The sequence below is a fragment of the Lactuca saligna genome, chromosome 1 (genome assembly GCF_052625555.1).
Source record: "Lactuca saligna cultivar CGN05327 chromosome 1, ASM5262555v1, whole genome shotgun sequence".
In the NCBI taxonomy this organism is placed as follows: domain Eukaryota; kingdom Viridiplantae; phylum Streptophyta; class Magnoliopsida; order Asterales; family Asteraceae; genus Lactuca; species Lactuca saligna.
The window spans coordinates 160,525,415-160,542,965 of NC_136417.1; the positions used below are offsets into that span (position 1 = coordinate 160,525,415).

Below are 17,551 nucleotides of genomic sequence, written 5' to 3' on the forward strand. Positions count from 1 at the left end.
ATGTTTGGGCCTGTCTTATTGTACCAACCAATTAAAATGATATTAATTACGACATCATTACAAATTTTAACTGGTGTCATCTTCTTTAGCATCACATCAAAATAGAGGACCTACAAATGAAAACGAAATATGAAATAAAATGTATGGATGGATGTAAAGATGCCTCTGATACAGTTTAAATAGACCCAAACAAGAGTTATTTGTATTAGTTGATAACTTAAAAAGAAATAATAGGTACTATTATGTACTATAAAGCCGGCCAAATGTCACTCTAGCAACAAATAAACAGTGAAAGTTTGATAGGAGGCAATTTGACCCTTTCCCCTATAAATTGCTCGAACTGAGTTATATATATTTTCTCTTCCTGTATTGTTTTACTCAATATAATTATATAATTATTTCACTATTACAGTTTTCATAATCATAACTAATGTATTAATTATGTTATAAATTTTTGTTATGATAAAAAAAATGTTGGCAAGACACCACAACTTGTTCGAGAAGAGCCCATTTTGTTACTTGTTTTTACTAGTTTAAATAGATCAAACAATAATTGTTATTGTTATTTTGATCAATGTGAAAAGGGAAACAACACATACATTTATTTAGGGTAATGTACAAAATTAATATTTGTATCTTTGCTATTTTGATCGAATTCTATTTAAACCATTTAAAAAAACGGACATTAACAAATCCTCTTTGCAGAAATAGTAAAAAAAATTGCTATAATAATATATATAATGATTTAAAGCCGGCAATTTTTGCACTCTAGCAACAACTAAAGAATGAAAAAAACGATACTTAATTCTTATATAAGACTACTTACTTTTACAATTTTTTTAAAGAAACATGGAGATGGAGATAGAGAGGTCGAAGAGTACTGGAAAGAGAGGAAGACGAACACCAAGCTGGAACTCCATTGGAAGCCATAGTTGGAGCTTTGAAGAAGTTTTTGTGACTGCAAATCATAGCAGAAGTAGTAGTTATGCTGGAGAAGATGAAGAAGCTCTCAAACGAGCAGCTATGGAGAAACTTCCAGAATTTGATCACTTAAGATCCAGTGTAACTGAATCTTGTGTTCAAAAACAAGTCAAACAGAAGGATGAAAAGACTGAGAATCAACTTTTTATCGACAAATTGCTTAATGTTGTTGAGGAAGATAATGGCAAGTTGTTGAAGAAGATTAGAGAACGATATGATAAGTTTGTCCCTAACCTTTCACTTCTTACATTTTCAAGTTTTTCTTTAGTTTAAAAACACTAAAGGCATTTCAAATTTATTTTTACGAACAACTACGTACTAAATACGAGGAACTTGCTTTCATTTGTGTATTATGGCAATGACATCGTATTTCCAATTCTTTTCACTACATCACTCTCAATATTTTTCTTTTCGTTTGTGTTACTTGCATTGTTATAATATTGAGAAGATTTTTTAAACGTATAATGAAAGTAGATGCTATGATAAACAAATCAATGAAACTATATCCCTATTTCTTGCATTTTACCTTAAGAAATATTCCCAGAGTGCATTTCCGAGTGCTTTTAACGTGTACATTAGAAAAAAAAAAAAAAAAAAATAGTTAAAAAGTATAACGTTATACATGCATACATTTTCTAAAGTACCTAATTAAAATGTTTTTCAAAAGAAAATTAAAGAAATCAAATGTTATTCAAAAGGACGTTACCATTTATGTATTCTTTCAGAGCTGAAGTAACCCTTCCAACAGTAGAAGTAAGATACGAACATTTGAACATAGAAGCTGATTGCTTCATTGGTGATAGAGCTCTACCAACTTTGGGAAATACACTCCGCAACATAGCTGAGTCAGCGTTGACTTTTCTTGGAATTAGACTTTCCAAAAGCACAAAACTTACAATTCTTTCGGATGCTTCTGGAATCATTAAGCCTTCAAGGTAAGCATCGTCTTATTTTTCTGAGAAGGAAAGAGTAGGAAAAAAATAAGTTGAGGAAAATTTGTAAAAAGTTGGGAGTAAATACTAAATAGGGAATCTTTGTATCGTGATTTTTCTCTTTAAAGTCTTTCTTTTTTTGCATTAACTCATGAAGGAACACTCCTCTATAGGTTATCGGATTTAAGTTATGTCTCCATTAAGTCGAAAAGTCAAACGAATCTTACTCCGAATTTTGTCTATAAACAGGATGACACTTCTATTGGGTCCACCCTCCTCTGGAAAGACAACACTTCTACAGGCTTTGGCTGGAAAGTTAGACTCTAGCTTAAAGGTATAAGAATATAAAAAGGATATGTTAATTTATAAAAAGGAAACATAAGAAAAAAATGGGCTATGAAATGGAAGAAATTGCAACTTCCTTTTAATTTATTTGAGTAAATTACACGAATGGTCCCTATGGTTTAGGCTAATTTGCACGTTTGGTCCCTAACTTCACTTTTTAACTTGGAAGGTCCCTATTGTTTGTTTTTGTTACGCGCTTGGTCCCTTTCTTACTTAAAAAGACTATTTTGCCCTTGATTTTCTGATTTCTTTAAATAAACACATTCTCAATCTCACCCCTCACCTTACCTTACCTACCTCACCATTTTTCCCTATTTAAATAATAGTCTTTTTAAGTAAGATAGGGACCAAGCGCGTAACAAAAACAAACTGTAGGGACCAAGCGTGTAACAAAAACAAACATTAGGGACCTTCCAAGTTAAAAAAATAAGTTACGGACCAAACGTGCAAATTACCCAAAACCATAGGGACCATTCGTGTAATTTACTCATTTGTTTAATATCATATCCTAATTTTATTTCACTAATATAATTGGATAGTTTTTCATACAATAATTCCTAACACGAAATATATCGGAAGTATAATGCTATAGTTGGACAATTTTTTCAAAGTACAATGACTTAATTAATAAGAAATAAATTGTAACTACGAGGATATAAATGAATGTAATGAAAGTCGGATGCTATAATATAAAAATATATGAAAGTGCTTTCTTATTTAATTTATTTGGTGCTAATTTATGTCATCAAAATTGTGGTTGATAAAATTGATGACACAGGTTGAAGGTAAAGTAACATATAATGGACATACACTTAAAGAATTTGTACCACAAAGGACATGTGCATATGTTAGTCAACATGATGTTCATGTAGCAGAAATGACAGTCAAAGAAACACTGGACTTTTCTGCAAGGTGCCAAGGAAGAGGATCTTATAATGGTGATATATAAAACTTATCTTATATTTCATGATAAAGAGTAAATGCAAGAAATATCATAGTACTTCCATGGATTTATTGTGAATTATAACATCAAACTTTCGTTTTCTCATTTTACAACATTATACTTTCAACATTGTATCCATTTATAGTGATATTATCCAGATACAAAGCAGTTTTCATAGCTATATTTGGGTAGATTTTTCAAACTATAATGACATAATAAGAAAGAAAGTAAAAGTTTAATGTTATAATTAAATATTATATTCTTAGTACGACACCTTAAGAAGAAAAAAATTAAATTATAATAATGGAAAAAAAGGACATGAAAAGTAAGATGTTATAATACACAAATAAATGAAAGTATATTTTTATTTCTTGCATTTAATCTTTCTTGCTAATTCCTTCTCTTTTTTCTTGATGATGTATGAAACTTATTTTACACTTTTACAGAGTTGCTAGCTAAACTTGAAAGACGAGAGAAAGAGGATGGTATACATCTTGATCCTGAAGTTGACCTCTTTATGAAGGTATAAATATAATGTTGATTTATAACAAGGCTAAGTGCAAGAAATAGCAACATAATTTCATTTCTTTGTATATTATATAGCTTCTTACTTTCCATTTTTTTTCCTATTACAAAATTATATTATAATTTTAATATTCTCACCATATAGGGCTTTGAAAAATCAATCCACTTGTAGAATTTTTCTTCTAATTTTTTTTCTTATTAAAACATTATACTTCAAAATTTTACCTGTAGTGAAAATTGCTTCGTATTTTAATGACGATGCTTATAACAATCAAATCGATAAAAGTACTTTTCTATTTATTAGATTTAACCCTTAGAATATTGTAGCTGATGAAAATGATATGTTTGAATTGTAAGCTATCTTAAACGCATTCCATTATGTTGATTATTTTGTAAGTGATTTATTATTCGTATTTAATAGATTCCTTCTTGAATCCAGGCTATTGCTATGGAAGGAATAGACAACAATCTAATTACCCACTACATTCTTAAGGTATATTTCTGAAAGTTTTAGTACTATGCATGTGATAGACCGTAGACTATAGACAAAATTGGACAGGAAAAGTGTTGTAGGGATATTTTTATGATGATGATAAAAAGGGCATTTATATCTTTTGTACATATTTACTCTCTGATTCATATTTGGATCACTTTGATTTCGCCAGATCTTGGGACTTGATATATGCGGAGATACAATTGTTGGTAATGAAATGATTAGAGGAATATCTGGAGGACAGAAAAAGCGTGTTACAACAGGTTTAATCTCTTTTTCTCTTTCATGCATTCAACATGGCAATAAAAAAGTAAGAGATAATAATAATAATAATAATAATAATAATAATAATAATAATAATAATAATAATCAAAACATGTATGTTAATCTTCCATTATAGCTATATACTGATTTGGCAAGATGGGAATGTGGAAATGAACGGAATGGACCATTCTTGGAATGTGATTCTTTACATTTTGTTAATTTTCATTGTTTATCAGTGAGTGTTTGTTTTATCATGTCATCATGGAGTGAATGAAAAATGCTAGAGTAAATTACATTAATGCTCCCTATGGTTTGGAGTAATTTGTATGCTTGGTCCTTAACTAATTTTTTTTATCTCGGAAGGTCCCTACTATTTGTTTTTATTATTTGTGTCGTCCTTACTATTTGTTTTTGTTACGCGCTTGGTCTCTGTCCTATCTAAAAAAAACTATTATTTAAATAGGGAAATGATAGGGTAGGTAAAGTAAGGTTAGGGTGTGTTTATTTAAATAAATTAAAAAATCAAGGGAGAAATAGTCTTTTTATGTAAGACAAGGACCAAACACGTAACACAACATACAGTAGGGACCTTCCGAGTTAAAAAATAAGTTAGGGACCAAACATGTAAATTATCCTAAACCATAGGGACCATTCGTGTAATTTACTCAAAATTCTAATATCACCCTTCGCTCTAATTTTATTAACATGGATCCTTTTCCAAATAATTTCATGATATTAATTCAATTATAACTGTATTTTCTAAAACAACTACCAAATATATTTCCATTATAACGATATTTGAGCTTTGCTGACTTTTTAGTATATATATCTTTCTTTTTTCTGTAATAAAAAAACATTATTGCAATTACATAATATATATACAGTAGAGTTAAACCGATATATTTTATTTACATACAATAAAAGAAAGTTATATGAAAAATGCATTTCATTCCTACACAACCAAACATGATTAGGGAAGATAATGATTCATTTTATGACTTTTATTATTTCATTTCTATAGTCATTCCATTCTATCGAACTAAAAAGGCCCTCGTTGACTTTTAATGAGTTGCTTAATAGGAGAAATGATGGTTGGACCTACAAAAACACTCTTCATGGATGACATATCAACAGGATTAGATAGTTCAACAACATTTCAAATAGTCAAGTGTTTACAAAAGATTGCTCACCTTACAAAGGCCACCATCTTCATCTCCCTCCTCCAGCCTCCACCAGAGACATTTCATCTATTTGATGACATCATCCTTTTATCACAAGGCCACATTGTTTATCATGGCCCAAGAGAACACACTCTTGAGTTTTTTGAGAGTTGTGGATTCAGATGTCCAGAAAGAAAAGGACATGCTGACTTCCTGCAAGAGGTAATCACCCAATACCAAGTTTCATACATAACATGTGAATCTAAATGATGAGACATGGGTGAAATATTATATAGATATAAATAATCCTAATCTTATAGTCAATGGAAGACAACGAAAATTTTCTTATACTGTGACCTAGAAGAAACCATTATGTTTACGAAATAGCTAAATACACTCACTTGATTTGTTAATTATAACATCATACTTTCATTTCATCTTTTATTGCATTGTAGTTTGAAAAATCTATACGATTATAACATAAATAGATGCTTTGTAGTTGGATAATATTGCTATAATTGGTAGATTTTTTAAATGAAAATGTTTTAATAGTAAATATGAAAGTAGGCATTATACTTAAGAAATAAATTACATAGTATTTTTTTAAACCGTCCCTAATCTATCCTAAACTACACCTTTATGTCAAGTGAGACTTGAACCCTTGACCCTTAGGATACATGTAATAAGTTTATCTCAGGGGTTTTAAAACACCATTTAAGTATTACCTTGCTTATTACATTTCATTTCTTTGGGCTTCCATTTCATCCAACCAAATACTGACAACTTAAATGATCAAAGGTTACCTCAAGAAAAGATCAAGAGCAATATTGGGCAGATAGAAGAAAACCGTACAAATATATCTCTGTACCTCAATTATCAGAGCAATTTAAAAGATTTAACATTGGCCTACAGCTACATAATGACCTATCACTAGCATACAACAAGGCTACAAGTCAAAAATCTGCTCTAGTATTCAAAAAATATCTGGTCCCAAAAAAGGAGCTCTTGAAGGCATCTTTTCAAAAGGAACTCTTAATAATGAAGAGAAATTCTCCCATCTACATTTTCAAGATTATCCAAACCACCATCGTTGCAATCATTGGTGCAACTGTGTTCTTGAAGACTAATATGCATACTAATAATGAAGAAGATGGGGGAATATATGTGGGTGCTCTTCTTTTTAGCTTGATCACTAACACCTTTAATGGTTTTGGTGAGCTTCCGATGATCATAGAGAGACTTCCCGTAATTTATAAACAAAGGGACCTTCTTTTTCACCCACCTTGGGCCTTTACTATTCCAACTTTCTTGCTTGGATTACCGATATCTATCATAGATTCTACTGTGTGGACAGTTGTGACATATAATGTTATCGGTTTCGCACCGGAAGCAACAAGGTACGTGACAATTTTTTCATTTTTATTAATTTTTATATATTTTTTAAGAAAGATACATAGGTGGAATATACCTTTAACTTTATTTTCTTTCTACTATAAAATGTACTTTGAAAAAACTACACAATTAATTATAGCAATGTTATCCAAATAAAAAGTTATTTGCACTGCTATAATAAGAATAATGGAAAGCACAATGTTAGTTAATTGGGTAGATTTTTAAAAGTGAAATACATAAATATGAAGAGAAAATTAAGGTACAATCTAGTGATAGGAACAAAGGAATGTAGAACGGTGTAACACACAAATAAATGAAAGTAGATAGTTGTTATTTAGTAGGATATAGAATATAGGTCTTTTGTAGGGATGAGATTTAAAATTAGAAAATCGGACCCGAACCGGATCTGGTTCTGTGAAAAATTTAAGACATGTATATCTCATTCATTTGAAATCGGATAGACATGCAGTTTTTTCAACATGTAGCTAAGAATTTGTAAGTGAAAATTTTGATTTTGTCAATGTATTAATATATTCTATTAGCATAGATAGAAACCAAATATACAAGGGATGAATGCAAAAAATAGAAGTGTGTCTTCCTTAATTTGTTTATTATAGAATCTTATGTCATATTTTTCTATTACGACTTTGCATTTTAAAACATCTACCCAATTCCGCCAAAAAAAATAAAAATAAAATAAAATAAATAATAAAAGAGTGCTTTAATTCGGTAGATTTTTTAAGGTACAATGTACATCTTAATGCGTAAATAATTGAAATTATAATGATGTATTGGAAAGAAATGAAAGAATAATGCTATTAATAGAAAATGTATACAAAACTACATTTCTATTTCTTGAACTTAGCACCATATAGAGTATTAGATTTTCATACTTTGGTAGATAATTATATAGATTTTAAGAATATGTTTATGCACATGAACAAACAATGATTCATATCCAGGTTCTTGAAGCAGTGGCTATTGACATTTATGATACAACAAATGGCTGGGGGATTGTTCAGGTTAATTGCCTCAATTTGCAGGACCATGACAATAGCTAATACTGGTGGTGTTCTTGTTGTCGAATTAGCATTCCTTGTAGGTGGTTTCATCATCCCTAAAGGTTCGTTTCACACTACAACCCAATGACAGATGGACATTTTTTTAAATATATCAATAATTCATATTATCATTTTTTAAATTTCCTTTTGACTACATTCACTCAATGGCTAAATGTAATAAATATTGATGTACTTTGATAGTTTGTTTATTATCATATTATAGTTTATTTCTTCTTGTTACAATATTATACTCTAAAACCCAATGCTATAATAAAAAAGTATTGAAATTGTAATATTATGTTTGGGTAGATTATAAAAATAGAATGCAAAATTAAGGAAAAACAGTCTCAAAGTAAAATGTTGTAAATTTGTAAGAAAAAGATAAGAAGATGGGATGTTACAATACACATAAATATGAAAGTATATTGTTATTACTTGCATTTAGCCCTTCATTTAATTCTTCTTAATTTTTGTCCCATGTAATAGGTCAAATTCCAAAGTGGTGGGGATGGGCTTATTGGGTTTCACCGTTCAGTTATGGTTTCAATGCTTTCACTATAAACGAAATGTTTGCTCCAAGATGGATGAACAAAATGGTATGTCGTTAATACATTTCTTCTACTCTGTCTTCGACAATCCCTTCTTGACTTACAAGGACAATTAATGATCGGTTTTCCTAGCAATTAAAAGGGCAAATTACAAGAAGTAGTAACATAATCCCTCCTTTTACCATCAAAGGGCTTCTAGCCCAGCGATATCAGGTGTTGTTCTCCCTCTTTGGGGTCGAGGGTCAAGTCCCGTTGATAAGTTACGAGTAGATTAGATTTTCCGTAAAAAATACTCCTTTTACCAATATAGACAAACTTTTTTCTTATTCCATGACAGCAATGTACTTGCACTTTTTATCCATATATAATGGCTATGTAATTACATTATTTACTGATGATAGCAATATGTAAGCCCAAATGTCAACATACTTGCAATTGCTTGTGCATAACAGTTGATGGAGATGATTTTAAGAGAAACTAATTTAGGAAATAGAACAAATAGCATAGAGAACAAAAACTATTATTTTCTTTTTTCTTTTCACTTATACATAATAACAAGCAAAATGAAGATAATTTGTATACTTCATTTATCACCTACATAATTTCTTCATACTTGGCTAGAACCATCATTTGCTACCATTTGTTGCAATCTTTATTTCTACATTTACCTTTATTTTTTATCTTTATTTTTTCTAGGTTATATAAAAAAAAGAAGTAAACCATGATAAAACTTCTTCATAATTGTAAATTATGAATATATTTTTCTACCAATAGCAATATACTTGCATTTCTTCACCGATAAGAACAATACACAAGAAACAAAGTACATATTTGTACTGGTAGCAAAATCTAATCACATTGTTATTATGAGTAAAGTATGAAATACCTTGCTATTATCAACACATAAAGGTAATATTTTTATAGGAATAAGGTCAACTAAAGATTCCTCTAAATTCAGGCTTCGGATAATGTTACTGAACTAGGAGTAGCAGTTTTGAGGACATTCGACGTCACTCCTGATAAGAACAGGTTTTGGATAGGAGTAGCTGTTCTTCTTGGTTTTGTAGTTGTGTTCAACTTTCTCTTCACTTTGTCTCTCACCTACTTAAACCGTAAGCCCCAATTCATTTTTATACTATAATGGCATATATATATATATATATATATATATATATATATATATATATATATATATCTACATACAGCTACGAGGTTAACTTATCTTTGGCATTCTTTGCAAATATTAGCACTCGGAAAGGCACAAGCAATCATATCCAAAGAGACCCTAAACGAAATGGAAACAATCCATCAAGAACGTAAGGAATAATGCCATTTATCAATTATAATATCAGCCAAAAAAAGTTGATTTTTAATTTTGAATTGCTTATTGTTGTTTACAGGAGATGCAAAAGAAAATTCAAGTATATCAGCCACCAATCCCATTGATTCAACGAGGGGAATTGTTCTTCCATTTACTCCACTCATCATGTCTTTTAGCAACATTAATTATTACGTTGATATGCCCCCAGTAAGAAACACTTTTACTATTTCTCTCTCTTTTTTTTTTTTTTTTTTTTTGCATCCAACAATCATTTAACAAAATAATGTTTTGAAGGTATATAAATCCCTGCAAAGTATCACCAACTTGATTAACAAAGCACATGTTACATTGCAATCATAACACAATTCTTTCTTATGTTTACTAGATAATTATCTTTAGTTAGTGGTAAATAACTTACTTATCATACAATGTACCATTATTAGAAAATAATAATAGACAAAATGTTTTCTTTACTTTCATAGTTTCATAACACAATTTCATAACAGTGTCAAAAACTGAATGGACAAACATGTTCTCAATCCTTTATGCACTATGATAATTGAGTATATCCCCTGAAAATGGAGTTGGTGTATATAATAAATTCTATAAATATAATGAAATAATATAAATGATAGTTTCAGATAATACAAAATGTATTCCTTTTTACACACAGGAAAACATGATCATAAAATGTAATGACCCATTCTATTACCTATCTTATTCCATTCCAACCAACCATAGGGTTTAGGAAAACCAATCCAGTTTGTATAAATCATTGTTTTCAAAATCACCTTGTTCATGATTGAGGATAAATTTGGCCAAGATAATAAAACTCACCATGTAAAATATTTTGTAATCATGAATCTAACAGGAAATGGAAGTGCAAGGGATCAAAGATGACAAACTTCAGTTGCTTCAGGAGATCACCGGTGCATTTAGACCTGGAGTTCTGACAGCATTAATGGGAGTAAGTGGAGCTGGGAAAACAACACTAATGGATGTTTTAGCAGGAAGAAAAACGGGTGGTTTGATCCAAGGAGATATTAGAATATCTGGATTCCCTAAAAAACAAGAAACATTTGCAAGGGTTTCAGGGTATTGTGAGCAAACTGATATCCACTCACCACAAGTTACTGTCTATGAATCTCTTATTTTCTCGGCTTTTCAACGACTCCCTAAAGAAGCTAGCAAAGAAGTGAAGCTGGTAAAGTATATGAACATTAGAAATTCACAATACCTTACAATAAATAACATATATACTTTCATTATTTAGTTCTTAATTATTACAACACTATACTTTTAATACCTTAGCAATGCTTTTTAGAATTCATTTTTTTGAAAACTATATTAAGAAACAAATTTGAGGTATAATGCTATAGAAGGAAACGAAAAAAAACCATTCCATAACTCACATACATACAGTGATAATGTTAAATTCGTGGAATAGTAACATACTTTCATTGATTTTTTTTAACAATGCTACTTACGTTTATTTCTATTAAAACATATTGTCCTTTAAATAATCTACCAAAGTACAATGCCTTGATACAAAAATAAAGTGTACATACAATACTATAATAGAAAAAAACAAAACTAGGATGCTATATACACAACAAATATACTTGGAAAAGGGTTAAATACAAGAAATAACAACATACTTCCATTAATTTGTTTATGATAGAATCCAACTTTCACTTATTCCTATCATAAATACTTCGAAATATCTTCCCAGTTATAGCAATGTTATCAAAATGTGAAGCAGACTTTACTCCTTTGATAGGAAACAAATAGGAATACAGTGTTATGATGGCTAGGTTTTTTTTTAAATACACTATCTTGTCAAGAAAAAATGTGGCAAATACAAAGTTATAATAGAAAGACATATATTAAAATACTTAGGTATTACTTGCATGTAGTCATTTTAGAAAATTAATAAACTATGTTGTTTTTGCTTTGTGTAGCATTTTGTGAGTGAAATTATGGACTTAGTGGAGTTAGACAACCTTAAAGACTCTATTGTAGGGATTGCGGGGGTTACCGGTTTATCCACACAACAAAGAAAGAGACTAACAATTGCAGTAGAGCTTGTTGCTAATCCTTCAATCATATTTATGGATGAACCAACATCCGGTCTCGATGCAAGAGCTGCAGCCATTGTTATGAGAACAGTAAGAAACACCGTTGACACAGGGAGAACAGTGGTTTGCACAATTCACCAACCTAGCATTGATATTTTTGAAGCTTTTGACGAGGTAAACGCCATTATTAGCAATTAATATATATCAACATATTTGTCTATTACTGCATCCTACTTTTATTTTTTCTGCTACAACATTGTACTTTTTTTTCTTGTTAAGGCATTTTAGCTTTAAAATCCTACTCAATTATAACTGGGACATTATACTTTTAAAGTGTTCAAAATTTCTTTGGATTTGGATGACATTATTATAAATGAGTAGATTCTTCAGGTATAATGTTGTCATAGGAAGAAATGAAAGTAGGATGATATAATAAAAGTGAAAGTATGTTGCGATTTCTTGCATTTAATCATTCTCTTTCTCACACACACATACTTGTATTATATGTTGCATCAGCTTCTACTTCTGAAAAGAGGGGGACAAGTGATATATTTTGGACCCTTAGGACAAAATTCAGAAAAAATAATCAACTACTTTGAGGTATTTAATATTTTTCTTTTACCTTTTTCATATTATAGATATTTATCAGGGAACATATTAAGCTTGCTAGATATTTTAGGAAATTCCTGGGGTCCCAAAACTCAAATCACAATATAATCCAGCAACATGGATGCTAGAAGTGACCTCAGATTCAACGGAATCTCGGCTTGGAACTGATTTCTCTGAACATTATAGATCATCACCCTTGTATAAGTAAGTGTATCTTTTAGCTACATAAGACTACAAAAATGTTTCTTTTTAACTTAGGACTACATAAAACTATAATAAATAAATATACTATGAAACTAATGTAAGATTTTTTTTTATCAGAGCAAATAATATTCTAGTGGAACAACTGAGCAAGCCTACCTCAAGGGCAAAAGACCTGATCTTCAAAACAAAGTATTCACAGTCCACATGGGGCCAATTCAAGTGTTGCATAAAGAAACAATGGTCGAGTTATTGGAGAACTCCTGATTATAACCTTGTTAGGTTTTTCTTTGCATTGGTTACTGCTCTCCTCCTTGGGACAATCTTTTGGAAAGTTGGCACTAAAAGGTCTGTCTCTTGAAATTTTAGATATTGTTTGGTATGGTGGAATAAGGGAATGAATGGTGCATCCCATTCAAACGAAAAAAAAGCATGTTTAATTGGATGGACTGAAACATTCCTCAAGAAATATGATTACTTAACAATTTGTTAATTTTAATTCCTAACATTATAACCCTTATTTGTTTCTGTAATTGTTAATGACACATGCATTTTAGCAAATTCATTTGAATAAGCATTTTTTAATAACTAAAAGATATTACAAATTATTTTGGTTTAACAAAATTTTAATGTTTAATTTTTATTCTTTGCATCAGAAATTTCATTAATTATAAGTAAAATAATGTGAATAATAGAGATTAAGTAATACATCATGTACATATGATATAAAGTTCATTCTATTCCTATAATCAAACATGATCATGGAATGTAGTCACTCGTTCCATTACCTTCCTTATGCCATTATCATGTACATGATTATGTTTATTTTGCATGTTGGAATGGAATGCTTTTTCATATGAATAGTGCATTCCATTCCATCAATGGAAGTAAAAGATTTTTTCTTACAATTCATTTTCCCCAGTTGCCATCATGACCAACACTACCTTAAAACTTAAACTCCAACTAATATATTTATCAAAACAAGGTTTATATCTACACTTTATATTACAGGGACAACAGCACTGATTTAACTACTATAATTGGCGCAATGTATGTTGCTGTGATGTTTGCTGGATTTAACAATTGTGTAACTATTATACCAGTTGCATCCCTTGAAAGAACTGTATTTTATCGAGAACAAGCAGCTGGGATGTACTCTGCATTACCATATGCCATGGCTCAGGTCAGATGAAACTTCATTTATTCTATTTATCACTTATAATACCATACTTTCATTTCTTTCTTTACAATGTTGTACATTAAAAAAATTCCTATCAAGCACTACGAAAATTCTACCGAATTATAGCATTGTGATTGCAACTTTTTCATCTTATGACATCATACTTTTGGAAATTCTATCTATAAAAGTGGTGATAAATTGCTTTTTACTTGGTTGACATTTCTATAAGGGTATATATTAGGTTAAATGTATTAATTAATAGGAAGAAATAAAAGTAGGATGCTATAGTGAATAGATCATTCAAAGTACATGACAATTGTAGAGATTGCTTTTGGGAAAAATATTTGTTTTCTCTTTAAAATGAATAGTCATCACTCATCATATACTCAGTATACAAGATCATTCTTAGGCTGAACTACAAATTTTCAACCAATAAATTATCTGACTCATTATGTACGAAGATTGGCAAGAAAAGCCTAATATTTTGTTGATTTGATGTTATGCATATAATCTCGTGGAGATTAAGTTAAAACATATAATCAACATAAAACTGGGAATAATATCTTTAACAATACGTTTCTATCATATGGATATAGATTGTCCTCATAAAATAATACTTGTAAGGGATAAATAAAGAAATGGTATCATAATTTCATATATTTGTATCTTATGGCATCCTACTTCCATTACTTTATACTATAGCATTGTAGTTTCAATCTTGTTCTTATTAAGGCGTTGTATTAGAAAAAATATAGACAATTATAGCATTATACTTTTGTAGCCAATTATATTCATGAAAAACTACTTTGAACTTAGATAACATTGCTATAACTCGGTAAATTTGTCAAAGTGAAATGTTGTAATAAACAAGATCAATGGAAGTATACTGCTAATTTTTGCATTTAACCCAATATCAAAGAGTGATCTTTTGAGAATGTTAAGTGAGTCCCATCCGGACACTCATTTTGAACTATTTGTGAATGTATGTTCGTATTTCTTGTATTAAATCCAAAATAAAACAATAGAAGAACATTGCTATTTTGTGCAGGTAGTTGTAGAGATACCTTTTGTGCTTGTCCAAACCATGTATTATACTATTATCGTATATGCCATGGTAAGCTTCGAATGGACAGTGGCAAAATTCTTTTGGTTCTTCTTCATCAGCTTCTTTACCTTTTTATACTTCACGTACTATGGACTCATGATTGTGTCTATAACCCCAAACCATCAAGCAGCCTCTATCTTTGCAGCCGCCATCAATGTTCTCTTCAATCTTTTCTCTGGATTCTTCATCCCAAGACCGGTAATGTTTCTAATTTTGGAATTTGTATAGTAATTCCTCTAATTTTTTGTCTGGATAAATGATATTTATTTATTTTTTAAGAATATGACGGCTTGCTTGGGAAATGAAAAGAAAAATAAAGGAAGGCTAATTTACAAAAAGTTAGGACTTAATCTTGAAAGTTTCTTTTCTCAGACTTTCTTTGTTGTTCTTTTTGTATTAATTCATAAAGAAAAATACATATATAGAAGGGTATAAAACTAAAATTAGTCATTTATACTCATTAAGATGGAAAAAAATTTAAATACTCATCATTCATAAAACAATTTATCTAGACATGCATTATTTATAAGTATCATTTTTCCATTCAACCCTTAAGTTCTATTTTTGTGTTTCATTTTGACCATAAATCCGGACAGATATATAGGTATGTAAATTTTTGACAAAATACATATAGAATGACTTACTTGTCGAAAGAGGAAATATAAATAAATTTATAATGTTATTTATATCCAACGTATATCATTCATGTATTTTAAAAAAATTTAATTTTTTGTTTATTTACATTTCATATCTAAAAGAGTTGAAAACTAAACAAGCATTCTTTATTTAGCATTACTTCTAGAAAAAGGGGTAAATGAGTCATTTACTCGAGACAAACACCATTTATCAATGCATTATTTCATCAATTCAATATATATATATATATATATATATATATATATATATATATATATATATATATATATATATATATATATATATATATATATATATATTACCTAAAATGTTATAATATTATACCTTCAATTACCAACATTTTGTAATGGTTTTCATTCTTAAATTTGCAGAGAATCCCTAAGTGGTGGATATGGTATTACTGGATTTGCCCTCTTCAATGGACTATTCAAGGCCTCATTATATCACAGTATGGTGATTTGAATGAAACAATTAATGTGCCTGGGATGTCATATGACCCAACAATTCAATGGTATGTCCAAAACTATTTTGGATATCAAGCTGATGCTTTGGGATCTATTGCCACCATTTTAGTTGTTTTTACTGTCTTTTTTGCATTAATGTATGCATATTGCTTACATAAATTGAACTTTCAAATAAGATAGATTATGTAATATATAATATTAAGCTCTAGTTATATAGTATATTGTTATATATCTAAGAACTTTTAGCATAAGTTTACCATAACTTTATAATTGTATTTCACTAAACCAGTTAAGAAATTGGGTTAAGTTACTTTGTGTTTGCGCATTGCCTTCATTTCCCGTTGTCCTGTCTCTACCATATTGATACACTTAAAGAGTGATGAAATAAGCCATTACATTTCGTCATCATATTTCGGTGACTGATAGGGATGGAAAAAAAAGTTATTATACATAAAAGTAAACTACATAAATAGTCCATGTATTTTGGGTAATATGTGTAACCTTAGTCGTTTTTTTAAACTTGAACCATCAATGTAGTCTGTTTTTTTTTTTTTTTTTTTTTTCATTCAGATTTTATTCAGAACCGACCTAAATTGACCATTATGCCCTTATATATTTTTAAAATTTTTAATGATTTATTATTATTGTTGTTGTTGTTGTTGTTATTATTATTATTATTATTATTATTATTATTATTATTATTATTATAACTACTACTACTACTGCTGCTATTATTACTATTACCCAGTGTTGTAAAAATCCCGATTAGGTCCCGATTAATCTCCGATTAATCCCTAGGCGCTAGTCGACCGATTAGAGGGCGCCTAACGATTACTCCCTGCATACACTATGACTGAAACAGTGGAACCCAAAAAAAAATTAACACTTTGAAGAAATTATACCTCAACAGAAACTATTTGAGGTATAATTAGTGTTGTATTTATCATATTGACCTATTTTGTTATAATATTAGTGGTATTTACGAACTTTTATATGATATTAGTTATATTAAATTTTTTAAAATCTAACAAAATAGCAATTAATAGTCCCTAATTAATATCCGTCTAGCCGATTAATCCCTTAACCTCAGTCCACCGATTAGATAACGTCGAACGATTTTTACAACCTTGCTATTACTATTTATTATTATTATTATTATTATTATTATTATTATTATTATTATTATTATTATTATTCTAGAAATCAAATATCTAATATAAAAATAAAAAGATCATAAAAAAAACTATCCTACACTCTTTATTTCCATGCCTTCACCTCCGACTATCTTCATT

General features: G+C 29.6%; 1 protein-coding gene across 1 annotated transcript; it reads left to right on the plus strand.

Annotated features, from left to right (window-relative positions):
• Nucleotides 1–781: 781 nt before the first annotated feature.
• On the plus strand, nt 782–16,439 carry LOC145001204 (ABC transporter G family member 29-like). The gene is made up of 22 exons (XM_078960563.1): nt 782–1,202; nt 1,707–1,916; nt 2,163–2,247; nt 3,037–3,196; nt 3,648–3,724; nt 4,166–4,219; nt 4,392–4,482; nt 5,564–5,865; nt 6,442–7,040; nt 7,998–8,158; nt 8,583–8,692; nt 9,603–9,756; nt 9,892–9,960; nt 10,045–10,172; nt 10,837–11,169; nt 11,927–12,217; nt 12,560–12,643; nt 12,723–12,856; nt 12,974–13,201; nt 13,865–14,036; nt 15,082–15,336; nt 16,167–16,439. Exons 1-22 carry the CDS (start codon nt 850–852, stop codon nt 16,437–16,439), a joined length of 4,323 nt encoding a protein of 1,440 aa, XP_078816689.1. The 5' UTR covers nt 782–849.
• The last annotated feature ends 1,112 nt before the right edge of the window (nt 16,440–17,551 follow it).